Source organism: Bombyx mori, chromosome 17, assembly GCF_030269925.1.
Source record: "Bombyx mori chromosome 17, ASM3026992v2".
Classification (NCBI taxonomy): domain Eukaryota; kingdom Metazoa; phylum Arthropoda; class Insecta; order Lepidoptera; family Bombycidae; genus Bombyx; species Bombyx mori.
The window spans coordinates 15,813,871-15,836,867 of record NC_085123.1 but is presented as its reverse complement, the minus strand read 5'-3'; the positions used below and the strand labels follow the sequence as shown (position 1 = coordinate 15,836,867).

Sequence of the window (22,997 nt, the reverse complement as noted above, 5' to 3'; positions counted from 1 at the left end):
AAAAAAACATGAATGTACTAAAATAATAGGAGTTAATACCTACATATTCTATTAAAAAGTTAAAATATAAATAAATACATACACAGGTGATAAAACTTAAACGGATATTAGGTATAGAAAATTAGAAAACGTGAAAGAAAAATGAAAAAAGAACTTTTGGAGATGCTGGGATTTGAACCCAGGACTTTCAGCATGCGAAGCAGACACTCTACCACTGAGTTACATCCCCAGATGGCTAATAGAATGAAATTACTGTACTATTTATAGTTAAATGAATATAAATAAACATACTAATTTTTTTTGTTCATTTTTATGTTTGTCTTCAAGTAATAAGTATCAGAAACATACTAACGATAACTACTATTAGTATTACAAGGACTGTGTCTCGATATAATACATAGTCGGCTTTGAGATTTTAGCGCACGCAATGGAAACATTCCTTTCGGTAGGTAATCAGAATATCATCATGAACTTTTGAATAACAGTTGAAATTCGTACAAATAGAACATTTTCACTTTTAGATGGATGGTGCATCGTGTCCTCGTCTATCTAAAAAGGCAATGAGAATAATCTAAACGTTTTAATGTAAATGTTTTTATCATACACAATATAGCAGGTTAAAATCTAGCCAGATATTTTTAATAACATATCTATCGGTGCTTACAATTATTATCATCATTCTTCTGCCCTTCTCCCAGTCACATGGGTCTGCGCAACATGTTTTCTCCTTCCATACTCCTCTGTCATATACAATTTCTGCGTTCACTCCCTCTTACACATATCGTTTTAACGCAATCCATCCATTTCTTCTTAGGTCTACCTCTTCCTCAATATCCTTCCACAGTCATAGTTAACACTTTCTTACCAGCTTCATTTTCGTTTCATCTCATCACAATGACATGTCCATACCATCCCAAACGCGCACTTCTCAGCTTCTCTGTCACAGGTGCCACTTTCAGACTTCCTCTAACATATTCATTCCGTATTCTATCCATTCTCGTTACTCCACACATCCATCGCAACATTCGCGTCTCTGCTGCATACAATCGCCTTTCATCCGCCATTTTAGTCGTCCAACAAGCTGATCCATACAAGACGGCAGGTCTTATTAAGGTCTTATATATCTTCCCTTTTAGGGGAAGAGAAATGTGTGAGCCACACGTGGTGCCCGTGACCTGCCGCAATTTCATCCATCCTGCGTCAATTATGTGCCTCACAGTACGACCCAGTTCGCCGTTGCTTTAAATAATTACATTATAACACATTACATTACTATACAATACTACTATATATATACTATCAGTGGTGGATCAAAGGTCGGGAGCGCCCTAGGCGATCACTTTATCGGCGCCCCTGTACCGGCCATAAATGGCCATCATAATACTATAAATTTTAACTAGTTGTTTTTGCAATTACGATGACGCTGTATCATCAAATCCTAGACTTTAGTAGACCAGGACCCTTGTACTTACGCTAATGCGCGAACGAAATATGAAAGCTGTGAAGAAATCAAGAAGGACGACAGAAGATTTAGATTATAGATCAGCATTTAGTTCTTAATCATTGATATGTTATTTTATTCATTTATTTATAAATTCTGAGCTCGCGCGCTCCTTGTAACTACACGCCCCTAGGCACGTGCCTAGTTTACCTTACGGATAATCCACCTCTCACTACTATACAATTATTATAAGGTTAATATATATCCTAATGTCAAAAATACAAAGACTTACAACTTTTGTACAGGTTTAATAACCTGGCTTCAGGCGACCTTCGGCTGTCGACTGCCTATAGTTCAAGGCGGCACCATATCATTTCTGGTGCCGACGCTCGCGATACTGAACCTGCCGGCCTGGAAGTGTCCCGAGGAGGAGATCTTGGTCGCCATGAGTACCGAAGAACGGCGACAGGTGTGGACGAGTAGGATGTGTGAACTGTCCGGCGCCATCGCAGTTGCGGCTTTATTCCAATTGTTTTTAGGTACGTTGTAGTATGCTTTACTTAAGTGTTCAGCCTTAGTTGAGGCTTGGATCGGGACTATGTGCTTAGTCAGAGGTAGCATTAGCGTAGTTTCTGGTGTTATAGTTACAACGGCTGCCCCATTCTTCAAACCGAAACGCATTACTGCTTCACGGCAGAAATAGGCGGGGTGGTGGTAACTACCCGCGCGGACTCACAAGAGGTCTTACCACCAGTACCAGTCGCTGTCACGAGGCTCATGCGAGTTTTGTGCCGCAGGATACTTCGGTGTGATCGGGTCGCTGTTGAGGTTCGTGACCCCGTTGACGATAGCTCCCACGGTGGCGCTGGTCGGACTCACGCTGTTCGACCACGCAGCGGAAGCCGCGTCGCAGCAATGGGGCATCGCAGCTGGGTGAGCTAGTGGCCTGCATCATTGTTGTTAAATGGTTTTGACTTTTTGAAGTGAAGCTTCTTTAGAATCGTTGTGATTTCAAACTTGATGAAACGAAAAAATAAGTCCATAGAGACAAAAACACATAAATGTATAGGATTCAGCCGGCGAGAGAATGAGATAGAGCACATTAGACGTTCTCAATGTAGAGTTTTTTTAATACAGCGCCATCTATGAGATTTTTTAATACTAACGTGTGTATGAAACCTCTTGTAGTGAATTTTAATTTAGGATTATACGTGAAGTTAAAATATCGCTACCTCATACTATAAAAGGTGATTTACAATTGTTTAATAATGCCAAAATTTTACATATACTTAGACATTTAGGATAATGTATTTTAATTCTTGAAGGTTTCACTTCTACCACGTGTGAATTGCACACATATTTTTTTTTTATCTGGGCAAGTGAGTTCACAACACAGCACAACCACCGCCTTGGGACGTGAGGTGGTAGTCTAAGGTTATTAATATAATTGCCGGCACTCGCTCAGGGGTGTGCTCATTAACAGCAAATAAAAACATTCCCGAAAGACCGAAATTAATTTAGCTAAACTTTCAGGCTAATTGATTTTCGTTTCGCCAACTACTCGTTCAGTTTTCAAGTTCAGAACAAACAAAGCGAACAACAATTGAAATCGTATATATTAATTAGTTGGGAACTAACGTTAAGTGGGCTCGTTGTTGTATAGCCCGGAAAACGAACAGGGCTGCCACCACTTCTCTGACGTTAATTATTAATTTAGTGACTTACATTTGCAAATGTGTAGGAGATATACGAGTGTATTTGAACCAGTGCTTTTGAAAGCTGTCCGCTTTTAAACACACATTAACCCGATTAACATAAGCAGAAACATTGCACTGACTAATACAATAGGGTTGCCCTTTCTTTATAAGTTTGGATCGTAATACACCTAGTCCCGACCTACCAATTAGTCGACTAAAAAAAAACTGACACTTGTCGCGTACAGACCTTAAGTCAAAATTTGATGTAGTGTAGGAAAGAGATGAATACATTTCTAGGATGTGCTATTAAAATAATGTGCTCGCTGTGAACGGGTTAAGGGCTCGCATTACTAAGGGCCTGGCCACAGCTACTGGCGGTGCGTTTTGCGGTGCGTTGCGAGGCGCGGCGAGCGGCGCTGTTTGCGGGGGTATGCCACAGCTAGACTAGTTGCGACGGCGGCGGCGTCAGAGGTGTACGTATTTAGAAAGCCCTATCAAATGTCCCTATCAAAAGTAGCACGATATTACCTTGAAATAAGTGCGTTCTTAGCTGAAGATATTATTCAATCAAGAATAGGAGCGCACCCAGTTAGAAAAGGAGAGAACTTGGCGGATTTCACACTATTTATTATTATATTAGGAATATAAGAACTATCCCGATAAATAGATTATTAATAGAAAATAGATTCAATCTTCACGGAGATTACCAGGTTCAAATCTCAATTTGCGTGTTAATTGGCGATGAAGCCTATCCTCTTAAAAATTATTCGATGCGCCCATATCCACCGGGTGGTTTAAATGCGGAACAAATAATTTTCGACAAAACATTATCCCGGGCAAGTGTCACAATTCAGTATGCGTTTGGTATTCTAACTAATAAATTTCGTATTTTTACGAAAAGTGTAAAGGCAAACAAAAAGCACGTGACATTGATTATAAAGGTTTCGTGCCTTAAGAGAAAGATGGAGACAGAGATGCAGATTTTCAGCAGTTTGTTTCCCAGTTTGGAGACTCCAATATTCACAATAGCGTACGCAGATCAAGACGGAATAATCGAGCAACGGTTCAAGCATCTAGAATACGAAATTAATTCGAATTTCAAATTTTATTTCAATAATCCTATCCAAGAGTATCTATGAAACCATTAGTACTAGAAAATTGTTTTATTTCGTCCCACATTTTTTTTATAACATGCCTATATTTATAATGTGGATGTTTTGACATCCATATTTCTGGTCTACTCAGTATTTCACTAATGAATTGTTTAATAATGAATATATTTTATTAGCTCAACGCGCGGTAAAAACAAAATGGTTTGTTTCGGTCGCGCGATGCCTCAATGCGTCCACCGACACCGCCGCGCGCGCCGCTCTGAGCTGTGGCCACCTCGATATTGTCTAGTACATTTGTTTCACTCGCACATGGCGCAGCTCGTCGCCGCCAGATGTCACGCGCCTCTCACCGCGCCTCGCAACGCACCGCAAAACGCACCGCCAGTAACTGTGGCATACTTCATAGGTTGTCTACCATTTGTTTTCGCCGCTCCCGCTTGCCGCGCCTCACGACGCACCGCAATTCGCACCGCTCTCGGCTGTGGCCAAGGGGTAATAATACATTTCGGTAACATACATAATGTCTTATTAAAAAATTATTCGTTCAAGGATTATTAGCTCTCGGCGAGTAAGTATTGATTGATTTCACGCACCTAGGGGTCTTAGGTAGTTGAAAGTGGTAAGGCCTTACCGCTTACTTAGGTTGGAAGAATGAATTCAAGGGCTCACCCAGGGGGGAAATTTTGCTACTGCATTAGTGGGGCCTAACAGCTCAAGGGTAGCTGGTTCACGAGTGCATCTACCAGCGGCTCAGAATCGCGACTCGCTGAGTAGATCTACGTAGCTAGGTATCTAGGTAAAATAGGGCTACGTTTCACGTCGAACTCTTCTACAAGTTCGGTGACCTGCGGTTCGGTTACTGCTCGCGTTAGTACAAGGGTCGACCATACAACAATGACACCGGATTAAAAGGATCAGTTTAGATGTGCTTAGGTTTTGAGGTAGTCACTTGAGGCTCAGCAACGAATTCAAATGATTTAGAACAACTTAAGAGTTCTCAAAATATACTTTTTGAGTGTCAAAACATTTTATCGCTATCATCGGTTCCAAAAAAAGCCATAGTCCGAAGAACCGGGAAAACAATTCGAGACAGCTAATATTAAAATTACTGTAACTCAATTTTGATTAATTTCTTTCAAAATTACATTAATTTTTTTATTTTATTTTTACTGGTGGTAGGACCTCTTTTGAGTTCGCACGGGTAGGTACCACCACCCTGCTTATTTCTGCGGTGAAGCAGTAATGCGTTTCGGTTTGAATGGCGGGGCAGCCGTTGTAACCACTATAAATGAGACCTTAGAACTTATATCCCACGGTGGGTGGCGGATTTACGTTGTAGATGTCTATGGGCTCCAGTAACCACTTAACACCAGGTGGGCTGTGAGCCCGTCCACCCATCAAAGCAACAAAAAAAATAAAAAAATCTTGCTTAGGTTTGGTAACCCTACGATGAAAACTCAGTTTCAATAACAAACGTAGTCCGATATTTTCCGTTTAAATGATTTCCTTGAATTTTGTTCGTATTTGTGAAGTTTGTATTTTAATTGGGGTCGTATTATTCATGTTGACCGTATAGAAGACCTTTGTGTGCTCGACTTTCTATTGCTCAAAAGGAAAGTAAATTGTATTCTGGTATTTATTTTCCTGAATTCTCGTATTTAATACTTGTTGAGGAGACCAATGAATACGTCGGCACAGCCCTATTCTTTTCAAATGTTAACCTACCTTCAATACCGGTTTGGAGAATACCAGTCAAACATCACCAGTGACAATTCGATGATTAAATCATGTTTTTAAGTAATGAACCAATTAAAAATACACGTAAACATAAACTGTACGATTCTTTTATCTTAATTGGCGTGATGCATAATCGATAGCGGGACTTGTTGCCCGGGGCTGGTGACCTGGTTGCCATGGGAACCGCTCCAACCGACCACAGTGTAAAACTTCGTGAGTAATACAATAAAACGTGTGATTAGACTCGTATTAACGCTTCTTCTTCTTCTCAATCGTGTCACTCTTGACAGAGTGGTCGTGATCGTCATGTAGTGTTGGCAGGCGCAGACTTGATGCGTCTCACGATGTCCCGCCATCTCTTCCTGCTCGAGGCCATTCTACTGCACTCATTTAGAGGACCTTCCACTGCAGTTTTAATCTGGTCGGTCCACCGCATTGGATACGAATGAAGATATTAACGCATCCTTGTTTAAATAAAAGCCTTTTAATATAAGCATTTGGCGCTGCACGTTCGATATCACAATTAAAAGCAGATGACTCCCAGAATACGGTGTAACTAGGGAACCTAGAGTCAGTTGATTTTGCGTTACATGAAAATAGAAAGAGAAAGCGCAATAACTAATAGTTAGTAATAATAGTAGTTAAAGTATGAAATTACCGTTTTATTGTAATAGGTACTTCGAATTGACATAGAACCTTCATGGTGTGAGATTATTTTGAGCAAAACTTTTTTCAAATGGTACCCACGAGTTTCTTCTTTTAAAAAATGCAACATTTGATTATCGACTTTCAGTTGTATTTTTATTCAGTTTAGACAAGAAAGATGGACACTTCTAGTTAAAGATGTGGCGCTGGCACGGTGCTACCCTCCAGTCTATTGCAACCGATAAGCAGTAACCTCTTACTCCCGCAATCCAATACAATTTTACAAAGACTTCATCAAGATCTCAACTCATAAGGCGTTATTCACGTTGCGATGTTTCTTTTCTTTTTTTATTACTTAGATGGGTAGACGAGCACACGGCCCACCTGGTGTAAAGTGGTTACCGGAGCCCATAGACATCTACAACGTAAATGCCGCCCCCTACCCTGAGACATGAGTTCTAAGGTACAGTACAACGGCTACCGTATCCCTCAAACCGAAACGCATTAGCGCTTCACGGCAGAAATAGGCAGCGCGGTGATACCTACCTATGCGAACTCACAAGACGTCCTACCACCAGTAAAAAATAGTTTTTTTATATCAATAACTATTGAATACCACCTTTTTTTTTTTTTTTTTTTTTTTTCGGGTAGAGGGCCATTGAATACCACCTAATCGACCACTCATCTGGAGCATACGCAGCACTGTACCTACTTCAAGTTGTATACTCTATATGACATAGTAGTACGTTATTGGACTTCACGTACAGATCCCACGGGAGAATAACTGCTCGTAGCCCGCGTAACTCGACGTATGTTAGTTGCACCGCGACACATTGCTACATATATTGCCCTATTTATTTATTCTCATCGTAATGTATGATAAACTGATGTCTATTTCACTCGCTGTTCCAGAAAATCCGATTCCAAAATCCATGTATTTACAAACACACTGTCATGCTTAGCTCGGCGTTGCCAGGATGATTCAATTACCATGTCAAAAAGTATCCTATGCGTTAATTCACGATACAAGCCATCTTTGTGCGAAATTTCATCCAAATAGGTAAGGCCATTTTTACATTCTTGCGTAACAAACCATCACGTTTATAGAAGACTAGATGATGACCGAGCTTTGATCGTTTTTTTTTTGATAACGCCATCTTGTTGTGTCTTTAAAGCGGCTAGTTGCCCTAAATTAAGAAAAATAGTAGGTATTATTAATCGCCAATAGATGTCGGGAAGAGTTGATTATTGAAAACACGAATAAAACAACATTTTCTGAAAATAAATCGTAGCTAGATCGATTTATCAGTAGTACAGTATTTATGGCCAGACTAAGTATATTAATATACAAGAATTGGTCGTTTAAAGGTATAAGATATAGTGAGAAAAGATTTTCCTTCGTAATTTTTCGGAAAAGTTCGTATTTATTTTGCTCTCTCAAATAGCTTCAGTACAATGACATTATTCATTTTGACATTTGACACTAAACAATAAAGTTCCATGGGTATGAAAATGTCACTCATTTAATACGCTCATTCATTGACAGTTCGGGTGCCATCGTATTCCGATAACGATCCGAGTTTGAAACTGTCTTAAAGTTAAAACTATTGCCATAAAAAAAAAAATCCGAGTTTTCCCGAAGGAAAATAATTTCTCACTACATCTATATTACATAATATATGTTTAAGTAATATCACCTTCACACTACACCTACCAAGCTTCATCTCTGCACTCCCCTAAGGTAGACTGTTAGAGAATGCCTATGGCATTAAGTCCGCCTTTATACTTTCTAGTATAAGAAGTTATAAATAAATAAATATTCTATTATCATATGGGTAGGAATGGTAATTCTAAAGAGACCAAACGTCGCATTCGTAAATGATCTCTTATTCTGGTTGTTAGACAAACTGACACAATAAATTCATCTGTGGTGGTACCTCATCTACATGTTTGTCTTCGGTAAATGGAATTTCTTATTCGGCGCGTTACCTACGTATGAAAATGAAATTGGATGCTCGCGCTGTGTTCCATGGGATGTCAGGCGAATATCAAGGGGATTTGTGTTCGTATAGTTTAGCGTCTTCAACAAATTTCCCAAGGTCTGTCAAATGTTAACATAAATATTTGAAAACTATACTATAGTATTGCGGCCGGCGATATTCGTTCTTCTAAATACCTAGTCCAGCCATATGTTCTGTTACAAATGAAAATGCATTTTTTTTAAATGAATTAATGTAATATTATTAAAATTTATACCTACATATTTATTAAAGTCGCAGCAAAAAAATAAATAAATATATTCTATTCGAAATGGCCACCCTTGACTTTTATAAATAAAACTACTGTTACTAGTCATAAATACTGTTACATAAAAACTTTTATTTTTTTCAACTTTTTAATTATTTTGCATTTGGAGCACGTATATTATTTTAAAAACTTCTTTCTATTTTGCGTCATTTCACATACTTTTTTCGTGCTCATTAAAAAATTACAATATGGAAAGGGGCGTTAAAGAAAATAGGATTGCAGTGATCGCCTTGCACGAAGTAGGTTTGGAGCCGTCGATCATATTCCTGACACTTCAAAAGCTTGGTATCAGCCGTATGTTCGTATATCGTACTATCAACAGATACAACAACACTTCGTCTGTCGAAGACCAGAAAAGATCGGGGCGGCCGCGTGCTGTTAGAACTACAAAGGCTATTAATGCAGTTAAAGCCAGAATTCGTCGAAACCCCATTAGGAAGAAAAAAAAGTGAAAAAATGAAGATTCCCGCCAGGACTCTGTCGCGTATTATAAAACAAGACCCGAAGCTCGGTGCTTATCTTCGATGTACATACAGGACATACCCTAAATCAATCTTTATAATTAAAGAGAGTGGATCGATCAAAACGCCGTCTGTCGCGATGCGCAGGTAAAAGGCCCAGAAATATCCTCTTTACTGATGAAAAAAATATTCACGATTGAGGAACACTACAATAAGAAAAATGATAAAGTGTACGCTCACAGTTCTAAAGAAGCTGCTCAAGTGGTGGGAAAGGTACAACGTGGTCATCATCCTGCGTCAATGATGGTTTCGTGGGGCGTGTCTTATTCAGGAGTCACAAAACTACTTTTTTGCAAAAAAAGAGTGAAAACTTCAGCCAAAGTGTATCAAGATATAGTCTCAGATCATGTTGTGAAACCTCTCAGCAATACACTTTTAAAAAATATACCGTGGACCTTCCAGCAGGACTCTGCACCTGGTCACAAGGCACGAACTACCCAAGCCTGGCGAAACCAACGTTCCAGACTTTATAAGAGCTGAAGACTGACCCTCATCTAGTCCAAACCTCAACCCTTTAGACTTGAAATTATGGTTTTAGAGTAATTTAGAGGACATGGCTTGCTCTAAATGACGGCGACACTGGGTATCTTAAAAAATCTTTGGAACAAGCAGTGGCGAAATTTCCCTTGGAAACAGTGCGTAAATCCATAGATTCGTGTCCAAACAGATTAAAGGCCTGCAAAGGTGGCCATTTGGAATAAAATACTTTTTTTTATTTTTTGCTAAGACTTTAATAAATATGTACGTATTGCATTTCGGTAGGCAGCGGCTTGGCTCTGCCCCTGGCATTGCTGAAGTCCATGGGCGACGGTAACCACTCACCATCAGGTGGGCCATATGCTCGTCTGCCTACAAGGGCAATAAAAAATAATAAAAAAGGTATAATTTTTTATAATATTACATTACTTCATTGAAAAAAATAATGCATTTTCATTTGTAACGGAATTAATGGATGGACTAGGTATATGCGAGGTCGCTTTGAGTGCACACAATTGTTTCCAACCCCGCCCATCGTACTGCGTCAACTAGATCGCTATCAACCTTTGGGACCTTGTTTATTGATTGTCACAAGTTGTGGACTACAGCGGAAACTTTAGCAGCAAAAATATTTAGCCTTTTGTTAAACACAAACCAAATGATCGTGTGATGCCTTATCTATACTAATATATAGGTATAAATTTACAGTGGTTTTTACGGATGTTCCATTATAACTACTGAACCATGCATCTGATTGACTTGAAACTTGGTATCCATATAGAAAATACTGCATAGCCTAATATTTATACGAGTGTTGGACTCCCTAATAATAATGACAATAAATAATAATATTAATTTGAAATGCCCAGCGAAGAGGGCGAGTACGGCTAGTTTTTAATAACAGGCGCTTTGAAATCCTCATGAATATATTACCAACTCGAAATTCAGTTACACCACTAAGAGCTACGGCGGTCTATTAGTGAACTAGGTGATTTTATTTGGAATATTAATTTTAGAGTCCGATGTAATAGTTTTTTTTTATAAATTTAGATTACTATTCCATCCGCTTATTGTTTAAAACTTGCATCCTATCGGTAACAATTCAATCACCCCGTGAAAATAGGGTATTAGTCTCAGACAGGGTAGCACTTGGACAAATTGATTAAAATGACAGGAGAAGTCGGACAACCGTTTTCCGACTTGAAGAGTGGGGTAGTCGATGTACTATAGGATTGATACGTATAACTCATATCTCAAGGGGGGTTGGCAGTAGCTATCGATGTCTATGGGCTTCAGTTAACCACTTAATACCAGAAGAACCCTGAGCTCGTTCAACTATCTACGTAAAAAATAAAATACTTACTTGGTTACTCTTGTCATGAATCACACACCTACTGGTTTTATCCAAATAAATAATCTGGGCCAAATTACGGCATACGGTCATATGCCCCAAATCTAGGATTCTCTGTACTGTCCAGAGATTTATGTGTTACATAATATCTACATATAATCTGTGGACGAGTTCACAGCCCACCTGGTGTTAAGTAGTTACTGGAACCCACAGACATCTACAACGTAAATGCGCCACCCACCTTGAGATATGAGTTCTAAGGTCTCAGTATAGTTACAACGGCTGCCCCGCCCTTCAAACGAAACGCATTACTGCTTCACGGTTGAAATAGGCAGGGTGGTGGTACCTACCCGTGCGGACTCACAAGAGGTCCTACCACCAGTAAAGTCCTTAAGCTATGCCGATGTTTCAGAATCTGATATTATTCGCAGATCGTGGTAGATGTTAGAGAGTTCTAAACGTTGCAAATGCATTTACATTAACAGAAATGGGCTCGCTGTAATATTCCTGTGTCTATAATGGAATTCTAGAGTGGTCCTTACCAACTGCACTATTAACAATATTAGTAAATGCTGATTATAGTGGAATGCTTATACGAATTATTAACCCTCAGACGCGGCCCACTGAGTTTCTCGCCGGATCTTCTCAGTTGGTCGCGTTTCCGATCCGGTGGTAGATTCTGCGAAGCACGGCTCTTGCTAGGGTTCGTGTTAGCAACGTCTTCAAGTTTGAGCCCCGTGAGCTCACCTACTAGTTAAGGTTCCGCTGAAATAGCCTCTCAAGGCCATCAGCTTAGGTAGAAAAAAAAACGAATTACGAACCACTAAAGTCCAGCCCTGTGGTTCGACGTAATGCAGAATTTAGAGGTTCGCTTTGATCGTGAAAAGCAAATTTTAATTAACAACGTAACCTGATCATGATTGATACAATTTTCAGTACGAAATATAACGGATAAGTTTTTAGTGCCTTCCACGGGTAGTCGAGTTCACGGCTTACCTGATGCTTAATGGCCACCATATCTCTAGACTTACTGGTGGCGGGGTGTACCGGGAGCCCGTGCAGACAAGTGTCACCAGCCTGCTTATCTTCCAAGCAGCATACGACAACGGATCATCTATATATTAATACGCGAAGGAAAAACTTTGTATCCCTTTTTACGAAAATCGAACCCTTCGTTGCAAGCGACAGGTTCGACGAGAACGATGACCGAGGAGTTACTGGTGGTAGAACCTGTTATGAGTCCGCACGGGTAGGTACCATCACCCTGCCTATTTCTGACGTGAAGCAGAATGAGTTTCGGCTTGAAGGGAATCCGTTGTAACTATACTGAGACCTTAGAACTCTTATCTCGAGATAGCGGCATTTACGTTGTAGATATCTATGGGCTCCAGTAACTACTTAACTCCAGGTGGACCGTGAGCTCGTCCACCGATCTAAGCAATAAAAAAAATCAATTACGTAATTTGTTTTGTACCTAATACACCTTACGAAGGAATGTTTGTTAATTTTGCCAAAAGAAAAACAAATTACATTACCATTCTACTTATATATATCTCTTTGATAGGCTCCGCGCGGAACTCACTTTGTCTCCAATTATTTTTTAATTACATTAAGTCCGTCGCGTACAGAAATTGCGGAGAATTCTGGAAAATTTTAAAATGGTTTCATATTTGATAATTCATGGCCTTTTCATATCCATAACGTTAAAAAGACGGAAGGCGGAACCCCGTGTCTCTGCTATCTTCTCATCTCATGATCACGAAACACGCGGTACGCGAATGCTCAACTCATGCATGTTCACGAATGCTCAACGCTGGCCAGATATTAGCATCGCATTGCTGTGAATGTATTTAGATTTAATCTCTTGAATGTACAATCTACTCAGCAAAATAAAAAACAAATTATAAAGTGCCAATTTTATTACATTACATCAAAGCAATAAACGTTAATATCTCATCCAATTACTAGATTAGTCCGTGAGAAATTCTCACTATTAACTGGGTCGGTATTCAATAGAAATTGCACTTAGAAGCGTTCGGAATTCCACGCAGACTCCTCATCAAATTAAATTTAATTCACCCTTCTCACCAGTCAAGAGTGAGCCAGCTTTAAAAGAAGAGTACTCTTAGTTTTGTTTCGTCCGGACAATATTGACGTACTCCGCGTTTCTATAGGCCATTTCTTTCTTTTAAAATAAAATCTGAAACTAACTAAAAATTACCTTCGAAATGTCGCTCGGGTAGCAATGATTGTACCTATACCAGCAGATTTGCCGTCGGTTTCTCATCGATGAGGAAGATGTGCTTTTGGATTGTAACAATGAACTTCTGGATTGTAAAAACGAACAAACTAGAATATTAATACAACGATTTTAATCCTTTATTATTATGTATTGATACTATTTTACTCGTCAAAATATTAGCAATACAGAATACTTGTCGTAGCAACAATGTTTCAAGCTTTACGGAGTTTGTGTGCTGGTTTGCACTACTAAAATTTATGTAACAAAAATCATAATTAACACCTTTTTCTGTTGATGGCCGAAGCAAATTTTTAAGTTGCATTATTTAGTATGTTTCCCAAACTTTGTACGTTCTGGAATTTTCTAGGCAATAATACATACGATTTATACGATGAGCAATTTTTTTTTCAGCACTTTCATTCTGCTGACGATATTCTCTCAATGCATGACCAACGTGAACATCCCAACTCTGTCCTACAACAGGGACAGTGGTTGCACCGTTGCTTGGTTCCCGCTCTTCAAGCTATTCCCGGTCAGTATCATTGGAAACATAATCAGTAAAAATGCAATCACAAAGGCTTCTGCATAATTCGGATTGTTTTTATCAAATAGTACCTATAAAGAAACTGACTCTGATTGAGAATCTAACTCCGACTTAGTTTTTTTTTCCTACCTAAGCTTATAGCCTTGAGAGGCTATTTCAGCGTAACCTTAGCTAGTAGGTGAGCTCTCGCGGGGCTCAAACCGGAGTGATGCTAACACTGGCCCTAGCAAGAGCAGTGCTTCGCAGAATCTACCACCGGATCGGAAACGCGACCCACTGAGAAGATCCGGCGAGAAATTCAGTGGGCTGTGTCCGACTTCGTAGTGCAATCTTCATGATCTAATCAGATATTAGATATATAGATTTTTATTGCCCTTGTAGGCCGACGAGCATACGGCGCATGGACTTCAGCAATGCTACGGCAGAGTCAAGCCGCTAAAATAACTAATCAATGGCGATCAAAATATCATAATTGTATCTTTGGTGCAGGTTTTACTAACAATAATAATCATGTGGGCAGTCTGTGGCATCTTGACCGTGACCGGAGTATTTCCTCCAGAGCATCCGGCCCGGACCGACCTCAAGGTCAATATCATTGAAGATGCTCCATGGTTCAGGATACCTTATCCAGGTAATCCTAACTTTAGGTTGATTTAGGTGGACAAATGTGGCTATAGCCCTTTAGTATGGAACGCTTTGGTGTACTTCAGTACAAGTTGTGCTGGCTGACATACCTAATCACCTGGTGGTAGTACCTCTTGTGAGTCCGCTCGGGTAGGAACCATCACCCTGCCTATTTCTGCCGTGAAGCAATAATGCGTTTCAGTTTGAAGGGCAGCCGTTGTACTGTTAAAAGTGAGGCCTTAGAACTTATGTCTCGTGGTGGGTGGCGGCATGTACGTTGTCTATGGGCTCCGGTAACCACTGAAAAACCAGGGGGGCCGTAAGTTCGTTCACCCATCTAAGCAATAATAAAAAAAAAACCTCTGAAATAAACAGAATCAGCGTGTAAAAATGAAAATAAAAGTTTCCTCTGAAAAAAACAAAATCAGCGCTATGGTAGAGCGGGGAGCTCTCGACTGACTGCCACCTGTCCCATCTCAGTTCTCTAAATACGGGTTTGATGAATAACCCCTCTTCTAGTTTGTCGGAGACTTCGATCTCGTGACTTGTGTGGCAAGTGATTACCTCACAGTCTTCGCGCTGTTAGGCGGTTACTTGTGTACAATACAGTTCATTGCTCCCTGCCTCGAAGTATTTAGTTCAAGCTTCTAGCAGCCACCTTCTAGGGAGGGGGATATAGTTCCACACAGTAATATGTGCCTTTTGACCACATCCCGAAGTAAGCTGCGCCAACAGTTTTGTTTACACATTTATTCGAATTCAGTTCTTGTTTCGACTGCCCTATTAACAGGTCAATGGGGCGCACCGACGGTAAGTGTGGCCGGCGTACTGGGCATGCTGGCAGGGGTCTTGGCTTGTACAGTGGAGTCTATAAGCTACTACCCTACAACTGCTCGAATGTGCGGTAAGTGTTTTTGAGTTTTCTGTAACGAAGAACTGTAAATGGAAATGATAATTACTACGCCGCCCGCGAACCGTTGAGTAGATTATTTATTTATCTATATATTAATACGTGAAGCAAAAACTTTGTATCCCTTTTTACGAAAATTGCGCGGACGGAGGAGTATGAAATTTTCCACACTTATAGAGAATATAGAGAAGAAGTGCACAATGCATTTATTTTTTAGAATTATGCATAAAAGATACATTAAATCAATAAAGAAAACATTACACACACTACATACCATGTATTTGACACACACATGCATGCATACTATTTATTGTCAAACTTTTGTTCTTAACGTCTGTTGTCAAATTGAGAATAGAATATTGTTTGTCTTTGTTAATATTTTTTATACAATCTTAATAGTGTACAAATTTATAATTCCAATTAGTTATAGTCGAATTTCGACTACTGCGGGACCTCTAGTTTTATTTATTACACTTCATGTAAAATTTACATTGGCGGACTTAATGCCTAAGGCATTCTCTACCAGTCAACCAAAGGTAGTGCAGAGTGAATAGTGGTAGGTGCAATGAATTTTATATTAATTTACAAATACATACACAAAAAAGTGTATACATACATATATAGACAATGTTATATACATATATACACAAATACATACATACATACATATAATAGACTCTTTAATGTATACACTCAAATCAATGCTTGTCATACGTCAGTGTATATCACATCTATATCGGTTCGGTCGTCGCGAATTTGAACAAACAACCCAAAAATGAAAAGTATGTCTAAAAATATATTTAGAGTGACATTACGTCAGTGTTCACCAACACCTAAATTGGTTCAGTCACGACAAAGATGAATAAACAAGGCAAAAATAAAATTTCTGTTTAAAAATACTAGTGGTCCCGCAGTAGTCGAAATTCGATTATAATTAATCAAATCAAATCAAAAAAAATTTATTCAACATAAATGAAAGTACATACTTGTTGAACGTCAAAAGAACTACCGCCAATTCACAAGAACTAGCCTCCGTCCTGAGAAGAATTGGCAAGAAACTCACCGGGCATGGTTTTTTTTTTTTTTTAAATTATTATATTATTTTTTTAATATTAGATTTTTTTAAATATTCATTTTTACATGAGTATAATAACATAACAATTATTACAATATTGAAATGCCCGGAGCGAGCAACTCATTCCCACTTTGTGCAATCTTCTAATTGAAATTATAAGTTTGAACATTATTGTGGTTCTACCGTCAAAGACCATTATATTTCTATATTCACAGATTTCGCCAAGACCACACTATAGACAAATAATATTAAGGACAAACAATATTAATCTATTCTCAATTTGACCACAGACTTTAAACAATAACAAAAGTGAACAAAAGTTTGACAATATAAAAAGAGTATTTATATATGTGTTGTGTCAAATGTATTAAATCAACAAAAATAATATTACACACACGCAATATTTTTTTGTTGATTTAATACTTTTTTTATGCATAATTAAAAAAATATTAACATTCTGCACTCGTTCTCTATATTCTCTATAAGTGTGGGATATTTCATACTCCTCCGTCCGTGCAATTTTCGTAAAAACGGGTACAAAGTTTTTGCTTCACTTATTAATATATAGATATTTAGAGTGATATAGCTTAACAAGGGCGGTATTATTGAAGGTGCTCCACCCCCTCCCCTGCACGCCATCAACCGCGGGCTGGGCACCGAGGGGCTGGGCACGGCGCTGGCCGGGCTCTGGGGCTCCGGGAACGGGACCAACACCTTCGGAGAGAATGTCGGCGCCATCGGGGTCACCAAGGTCGGAATCATTTATAGATAGGCGCATGTAACTAGGAGATGTATGGAAATGGTAGTGCAAGATAGAGGGGAAAGAGGTCTACCGAAGAAGACATGAATGGAGTGTGTCGTGGGGTGCAACCTCTTTGACAGGACATAAGACCTACAACGACTAGACATAGACACAGACTAAGACGGACACTTGACAAGAATTAAAAAATAAAGAGAAAAATGGAACGAGGGCGTACGTGACTAACGGCGGACAATACATTTTTTTACTTCCTAAAAGACGTTCACGAAGCCCGCTATAGAAAGCAGAGTATTAAATACACTTGACATTGGCGAAATCTAAAAGGAAACTCCATAAACCTAAGAGATAGAATAGATAGATAGATAGATAGACACAAAGACGACAAGAAACGAACCGACCGTTCAAGTGATCCTTCGACTGTTCAGAGTGTGAGTGACAATATGAGTGAGAGAGGAGTGAGTGTTGAGATGGCTGATAGAAGAGAATGGAGGAGAAAAATATTCTGTGCCGGCCTAACCTATAAGGTGGAGAAAAAGAAGAGGTACATAGAGATAGGTAAGTGAATTCACGGCTTACTTGTAGTTAAATGGTTGCGATAACACATAGTCATTACGAAGAAAATAAACCTCGAGCTGTGTTTCCTTTTTAGGTACGTTATTTAAATCATGGCCCTGAATCTGCGATACTTTAAGACACATATTTTGTTCTGTATGGAGACTATCGACATCTTGTAGCGGATGTCCCTAAATTTAATATGTTGTTAAAGTTAAGGCATTTAATTATTGTATAACGAAACATAAAAAATAATAATAATAAATCATACAAGTCTTTATTTGCTATAGAAAATATGATTAAATTTTATCAATTTCTGGTTTCTGAAAATTTATAAAATCCTTGGATTAAAAATAAAATATAGGATAGGTTAATATGATACTGGCAATTACAGGAGCAATGAGTAACTAATCGAAGCGTAGCCATCTAGTGTCCGACGCCCGTAAACATTTTTGTTGAGTGCCCAAATTGCTTATCTATAACTAATTTATGTGTATTATCTATGCTCTAACCTAAACGGCAGCGCATGAACTAATCACGGCGGGAAACTGTAGAACGATGATAATCCATTCCCTCTACAAAGCACCTCCCTCATCACTATGTATCCCCCTCCCCACGGCGTACCCCCCTCCCTCCCCACAATGTAGCACAGGAACAGGCTGAACATTTTCTAGTGTTAGCGTTGACCCCCGGCGCCCGCAGGTCGGGTCACGGCGCGTGGTGCAATTCGCCGCCGGCCTCATGGTGCTGCAGGGGGTCGTGGGCAAGCTGGGAGCCGTGTTCATCATCATCCCGCAGCCCGTAGTCGGCGGCCTCTTCTGCGTTATGTTCGGAATGATATCGGCCTTCGGTGAGTCTTGTGGAAATGACGAATTTGATTACCCTAGCAAGAGCCGTGCTTCGCAGAATCTACCACCGGATCGGAAACGCGACCCACTGAGAAGATCCGGCGAGAAACTCAGTGGACTGTGTCTGTGTAAAGCGACGGGTTCGACGAGAACGATGACCGGCGCTTGAGGTACCTAAAAGCACCGTTAGTGGATCGGGAGGATCCGAAATGACGTGTTTGGGGCGACGTCGACTGCTTTCCGTTCTGTCCGCAGGATCGGGAATGTAGTTACCGGCGGCCACGATGAGAGGGTTCTCGTGTCGTGCCGCTTTATCGAAGTGGGTACGTCATGTCTCAATGTGGTGACGATGTTTACATTGTGAAGTCTTTCTATAAAATAGGCGATGGGGCTAGGTTTCGAAAAGGATCAAGAGTTCAGAGGTGCCTAAAACCTGTGAATAGTTGACAAAACACGGCCTTACCTTTAAGTACTTAATATGTAAAAACGCCTCGTTGTACAGGGAAGCGTTGATGGTACAAGACCGCGCGGGAGGCCACCAATGCGGTGGACCGACCAAATTAAAACTGCAGTGGGAGGTCCCCTAAATTAGTGCAGTAGAATGGCATCGAGCTGGGAGAGATGGCGGGACATCGTGAGACGCATCAAGTCTGCGCCTTCCAACACTACATGACGATCACGACCACTCTGTCAAGAGTGACACGACTGAGAAGAAGAAACGTAAAAATCAACCTATACTCTAGTTGAAATAAAGCTATGATTAATCGCCTGAATGGTCTTTACTCGAGTTAATTATAGTCATCATAGTCGGTTACTCTTCGCAGAGCAGTCGTGGTCCTGTGGAATCCTTGTTTATTATAGCCTTGACAGCTGCTCTCCATAGTTCTAAAGGCTATCATCATCATCATCATCGTCGGTTACTCTTGGCTTAATCATCTTAATAAATAATAGCCTACCCGCGCGGACTCACGAGAGGTCCTACCCCCCAGTAAATATTGTAAACCGTAAATTTGTTATCAAATATTGATGAATGAGAGGTTCAGTGAACTCGTCCTCGCAGGTCTCTCAGCACTTCAGTACGTGGACCTGAACAGCTCGAGGAACCTGTACATCATAGGGTTCAGCCTGTTCTTCCCGCTGGTCCTGACCCGGTGGATGGCGGCTCACAGCGGCGTCATACACACGGGGCTGGAGGCGCTGGACGCGGTGCTCCAAGTGCTGCTGTCCACCTCCATACTCGTGGGGGGCGCCGTCGGCTGTCTGTTGGACAACGTGATCCCTGGTGAGTCCGCCCACTGGGTGACCGCATTTTTGCTTAATTGGGTGGACGATCTCACAGCCCACCTGGTGTTAAGTGGTTATTGAAGCCCATAGACATCTACACGCCACCCACTTTGAGATATGAGTTCTAAGGTCTCAGTATAGTTACAATGGCTGCCCCGCCCTTCAAACCGAAACGCATTACTGCTTCACGGCAGAAATAGGCTGCGTGGTGGTACCTACCCGCGCAGACTCATAAGAGGTCATACCACCAGTAATAGTAATTGACTTCAATTTCCCATCCGTGTCACTTCGCAGCGGATTATAAGCTATATTGGTCTTCAAGCTTGTGCGCACGCGCGACTGATGATATTATAGGGAAGCCCACGGACATCATCGCCTGACGACCACAGCTCGCACCAAGTCGTCTCAATAGCACGAAGTAAATCCACCTTAAAGTCGGAGCGTATGTTGACTTCGTGACCGGAACAATATAGTGGTAGCTATGTGCCTGAGGCTTATGATATACTTTGTGAGTTTAAGAACGCACCTATTTATGATGCGTAAGCCGGAACGCACGAGAAGTGGAAAAAAGAAGATAGTCTGTGACGCAGAACCTTTTTTTACCGCCGAAAATACATAAGATGAAAAAAATAATCTGTATAGCTTAGAACTGTGTAAGCCGCTGCGACAATAAAGCTCCTATTGTTTCAAATGTGGTGTTAATAACGAATGATCTAATAACACGATTTTCCCGCGAAATAAAGAAGTAACTCTATACGGACTCCCTCAACTTTATATGAAGTACAAACTTGGTATCTGTCCTGCCGTCCTCCCCAGCGTCGCCGCATTCTCGTATCGCTTGTCTTATTCAGTACAGAAGATTGCGGGGAATAGAGACTAGAGTTAGAATAGGGACAAATCTGGGATGTCACAATACTTTGGTTGAGTTGTTACATTTAACTTTGTTGAACTGAAAATGACTTTTATTTAGTGTTTAAAAATATTAAATAGTTTAATTTAGTCATCAAAGTTTTGTAACTCATTAAAGATATTAAAAAGTTAATTACCTGAAGTTAGGTACCTACCTAACAACTAAATAGTGCCCTATCGAAAAAGTCTATTGTCCCCATACGTAACCTGATTCACCCCAAAGCCAAGGTGAATCGAGTCAAGCTAGTTTTTTTCAGTTTTGTGTACATATATTTTGTAATGAACTATTTAATATATAATAACGCAAGGTATATAAAAATTTAAGCCTCCGGAACCAATCTCAATTATATTGGTATTACCCTAAGAAAAGCTATAGAAAATTTGTGTTTTTATATGGAAAGGGTCCCGATTCCCCCTAATCTACGGTATAGGCACTACTCAGACGCTTGTTTTGAGAACTTGAAGAAATCCAGTAATTATTCATCCAGGTACTGATGAAGAGCGAGGGCTGGCGGCCTGGGCTAAGGAGATGTCTTTAGAAGCAGCTGGAGCCTCCGACGATGGAGACACCTATGACTTTCCCATCGGCATGAGCCTGATACGACGGTAAGCTTTTACTGTTTTTGTACTTTTAAAAGTGCACCGTTGAGCTTTACAAGAGCGATGTGAGCACAGGTCAGCGGCCACACGTGAACCTAGGGGTCTGAGATGTTGGACAAGGAACTAATCAAGACATGGAAAAAGGCTATAAGCTAATGGGAAGGCATAGAGACATTTGCTGTCGATCTCTTCCCAACACATTCATTGCTAATTTTTAACTACTTAATTTACATAAACTTTTTTGCACACACGTTTTTTTACATACATATACATAGTAGGTATATATACCTGATTTAAAATAATGAAACTGAAGAATATTTCGTAACAAGTACGTCGAGTTTCTTTGTAATACTTCCGCAAAGCCGGTTGTAGAGCTGTCCCCGACATTCACTATAAGGTTTTCAAATTTAAACTCTGACGTTTTTGTGTCTGATCGCCCAGTCCCCGCCTCTCGTGAATACTGAATGGAAATTTAATTGGTTAGTATTATTGACCCGATTTTGGTCATTGTGACAAAAATTAACTGGTCGTCGAAGTAAATATTTCTAGTAAACCTATAACAGCAACGAAAGGGCAGAACGATCATTACTTATTGACACATTTTTCTTTCAGCTGGAAATGGACTTATTACCTTCCGTTTATGCCAACTTATGAAAAAGGGAAATTCACAGCGTTGTTCATAAAGAAGAAATTGTAAATATTATATGTATAATAAAGAAATGCGAAATAAGTTTGATGTGTATTATTATTAAGTTAAAAAAATATCAACATATGATCGAAAATCGAAAATTCTGGTAATTTTTTTTTTTAATTGTCCTTGTCGGCAGACGAGCATACGGCCCACCTGATGGTAAGTGGTTACCGTCGCCCATGGACTTCAGCAATGCCAGGGGCAGAGCCAAGCCCCTGCCTACCATTACATTTTATTACAATACAAATCAGATGAATATCTATCTGGTACATAACTCACCACGACTGCCTCCGAACTAGACTATTGTTTCGCTGAAAGAACACAGCCCTCATGAGCTGTTACTGGTGGTAGGACCTCTTGTGAGTTCGCACGGGTAGGTACCATCGCCCTGCCTATTTTTGCCGTGCGTTGGGAACAGCGAGTACAGCGGGAACCGAGCCAAACCTACAGACAGACATTCAATATAAGCATCATAAGCGTTTTTGCTGGTTGTAGGACTTCTTCTGAGTCTGCACGGGTAGGTACCAGCCTATTTCTGCCTTGAAGCAGTAATGCGTTTCGGTTTGAAGGGTGGGGCAGCCGTTGTAACTATACTGAAATCTTAGAACTCATATCTCAAGATGGGTGGTGGCATTTACGTAGACGTCCATGGGCTCTGGTAACCACTTAA

At 40.2% G+C, this 22,997-nt stretch overlaps 1 protein-coding gene and 1 non-coding gene across 5 annotated transcripts in view; one reads left to right on the top strand and one right to left on the bottom strand.

Annotated features, from left to right (window-relative positions):
- Positions 1–22,367, top strand: part of LOC101744938 (solute carrier family 23 member 2) — a 29,735-nt gene extending 7,368 nt beyond the window's left edge. For all 4 annotated transcript variants that reach the window (XM_004926350.3, XM_021348144.3, XM_012690595.4 and 1 more), the window contains 10 exons: positions 1,747–1,980; positions 2,239–2,374; positions 13,942–14,062; positions 14,564–14,705; positions 15,489–15,602; positions 17,295–17,434; positions 18,698–18,845; positions 19,904–20,125; positions 21,525–21,642; positions 22,249–22,367. In XM_004926350.3, the coding sequence (XP_004926407.1) occupies positions 1,747–1,980; positions 2,239–2,374; positions 13,942–14,062; positions 14,564–14,705; positions 15,489–15,602; positions 17,295–17,434; positions 18,698–18,845; positions 19,904–20,125; positions 21,525–21,642; positions 22,249–22,333 (1,460 nt within the window). In that variant the 3' untranslated portion in view covers positions 22,334–22,367. The remainder of the gene's footprint in view (positions 1–1,746; positions 1,981–2,238; positions 2,375–13,941; positions 14,063–14,563; positions 14,706–15,488; positions 15,603–17,294; positions 17,435–18,697; positions 18,846–19,903; positions 20,126–21,524; positions 21,643–22,248) is intronic.
- On the bottom strand, positions 158–229 carry TRNAA-CGC (transfer RNA alanine (anticodon CGC)). Its single transcript has one exon. It is a non-coding gene; the product is annotated as a tRNA-Ala (tRNA).
- Positions 22,368–22,997: the final 630 nt, after the last annotated feature.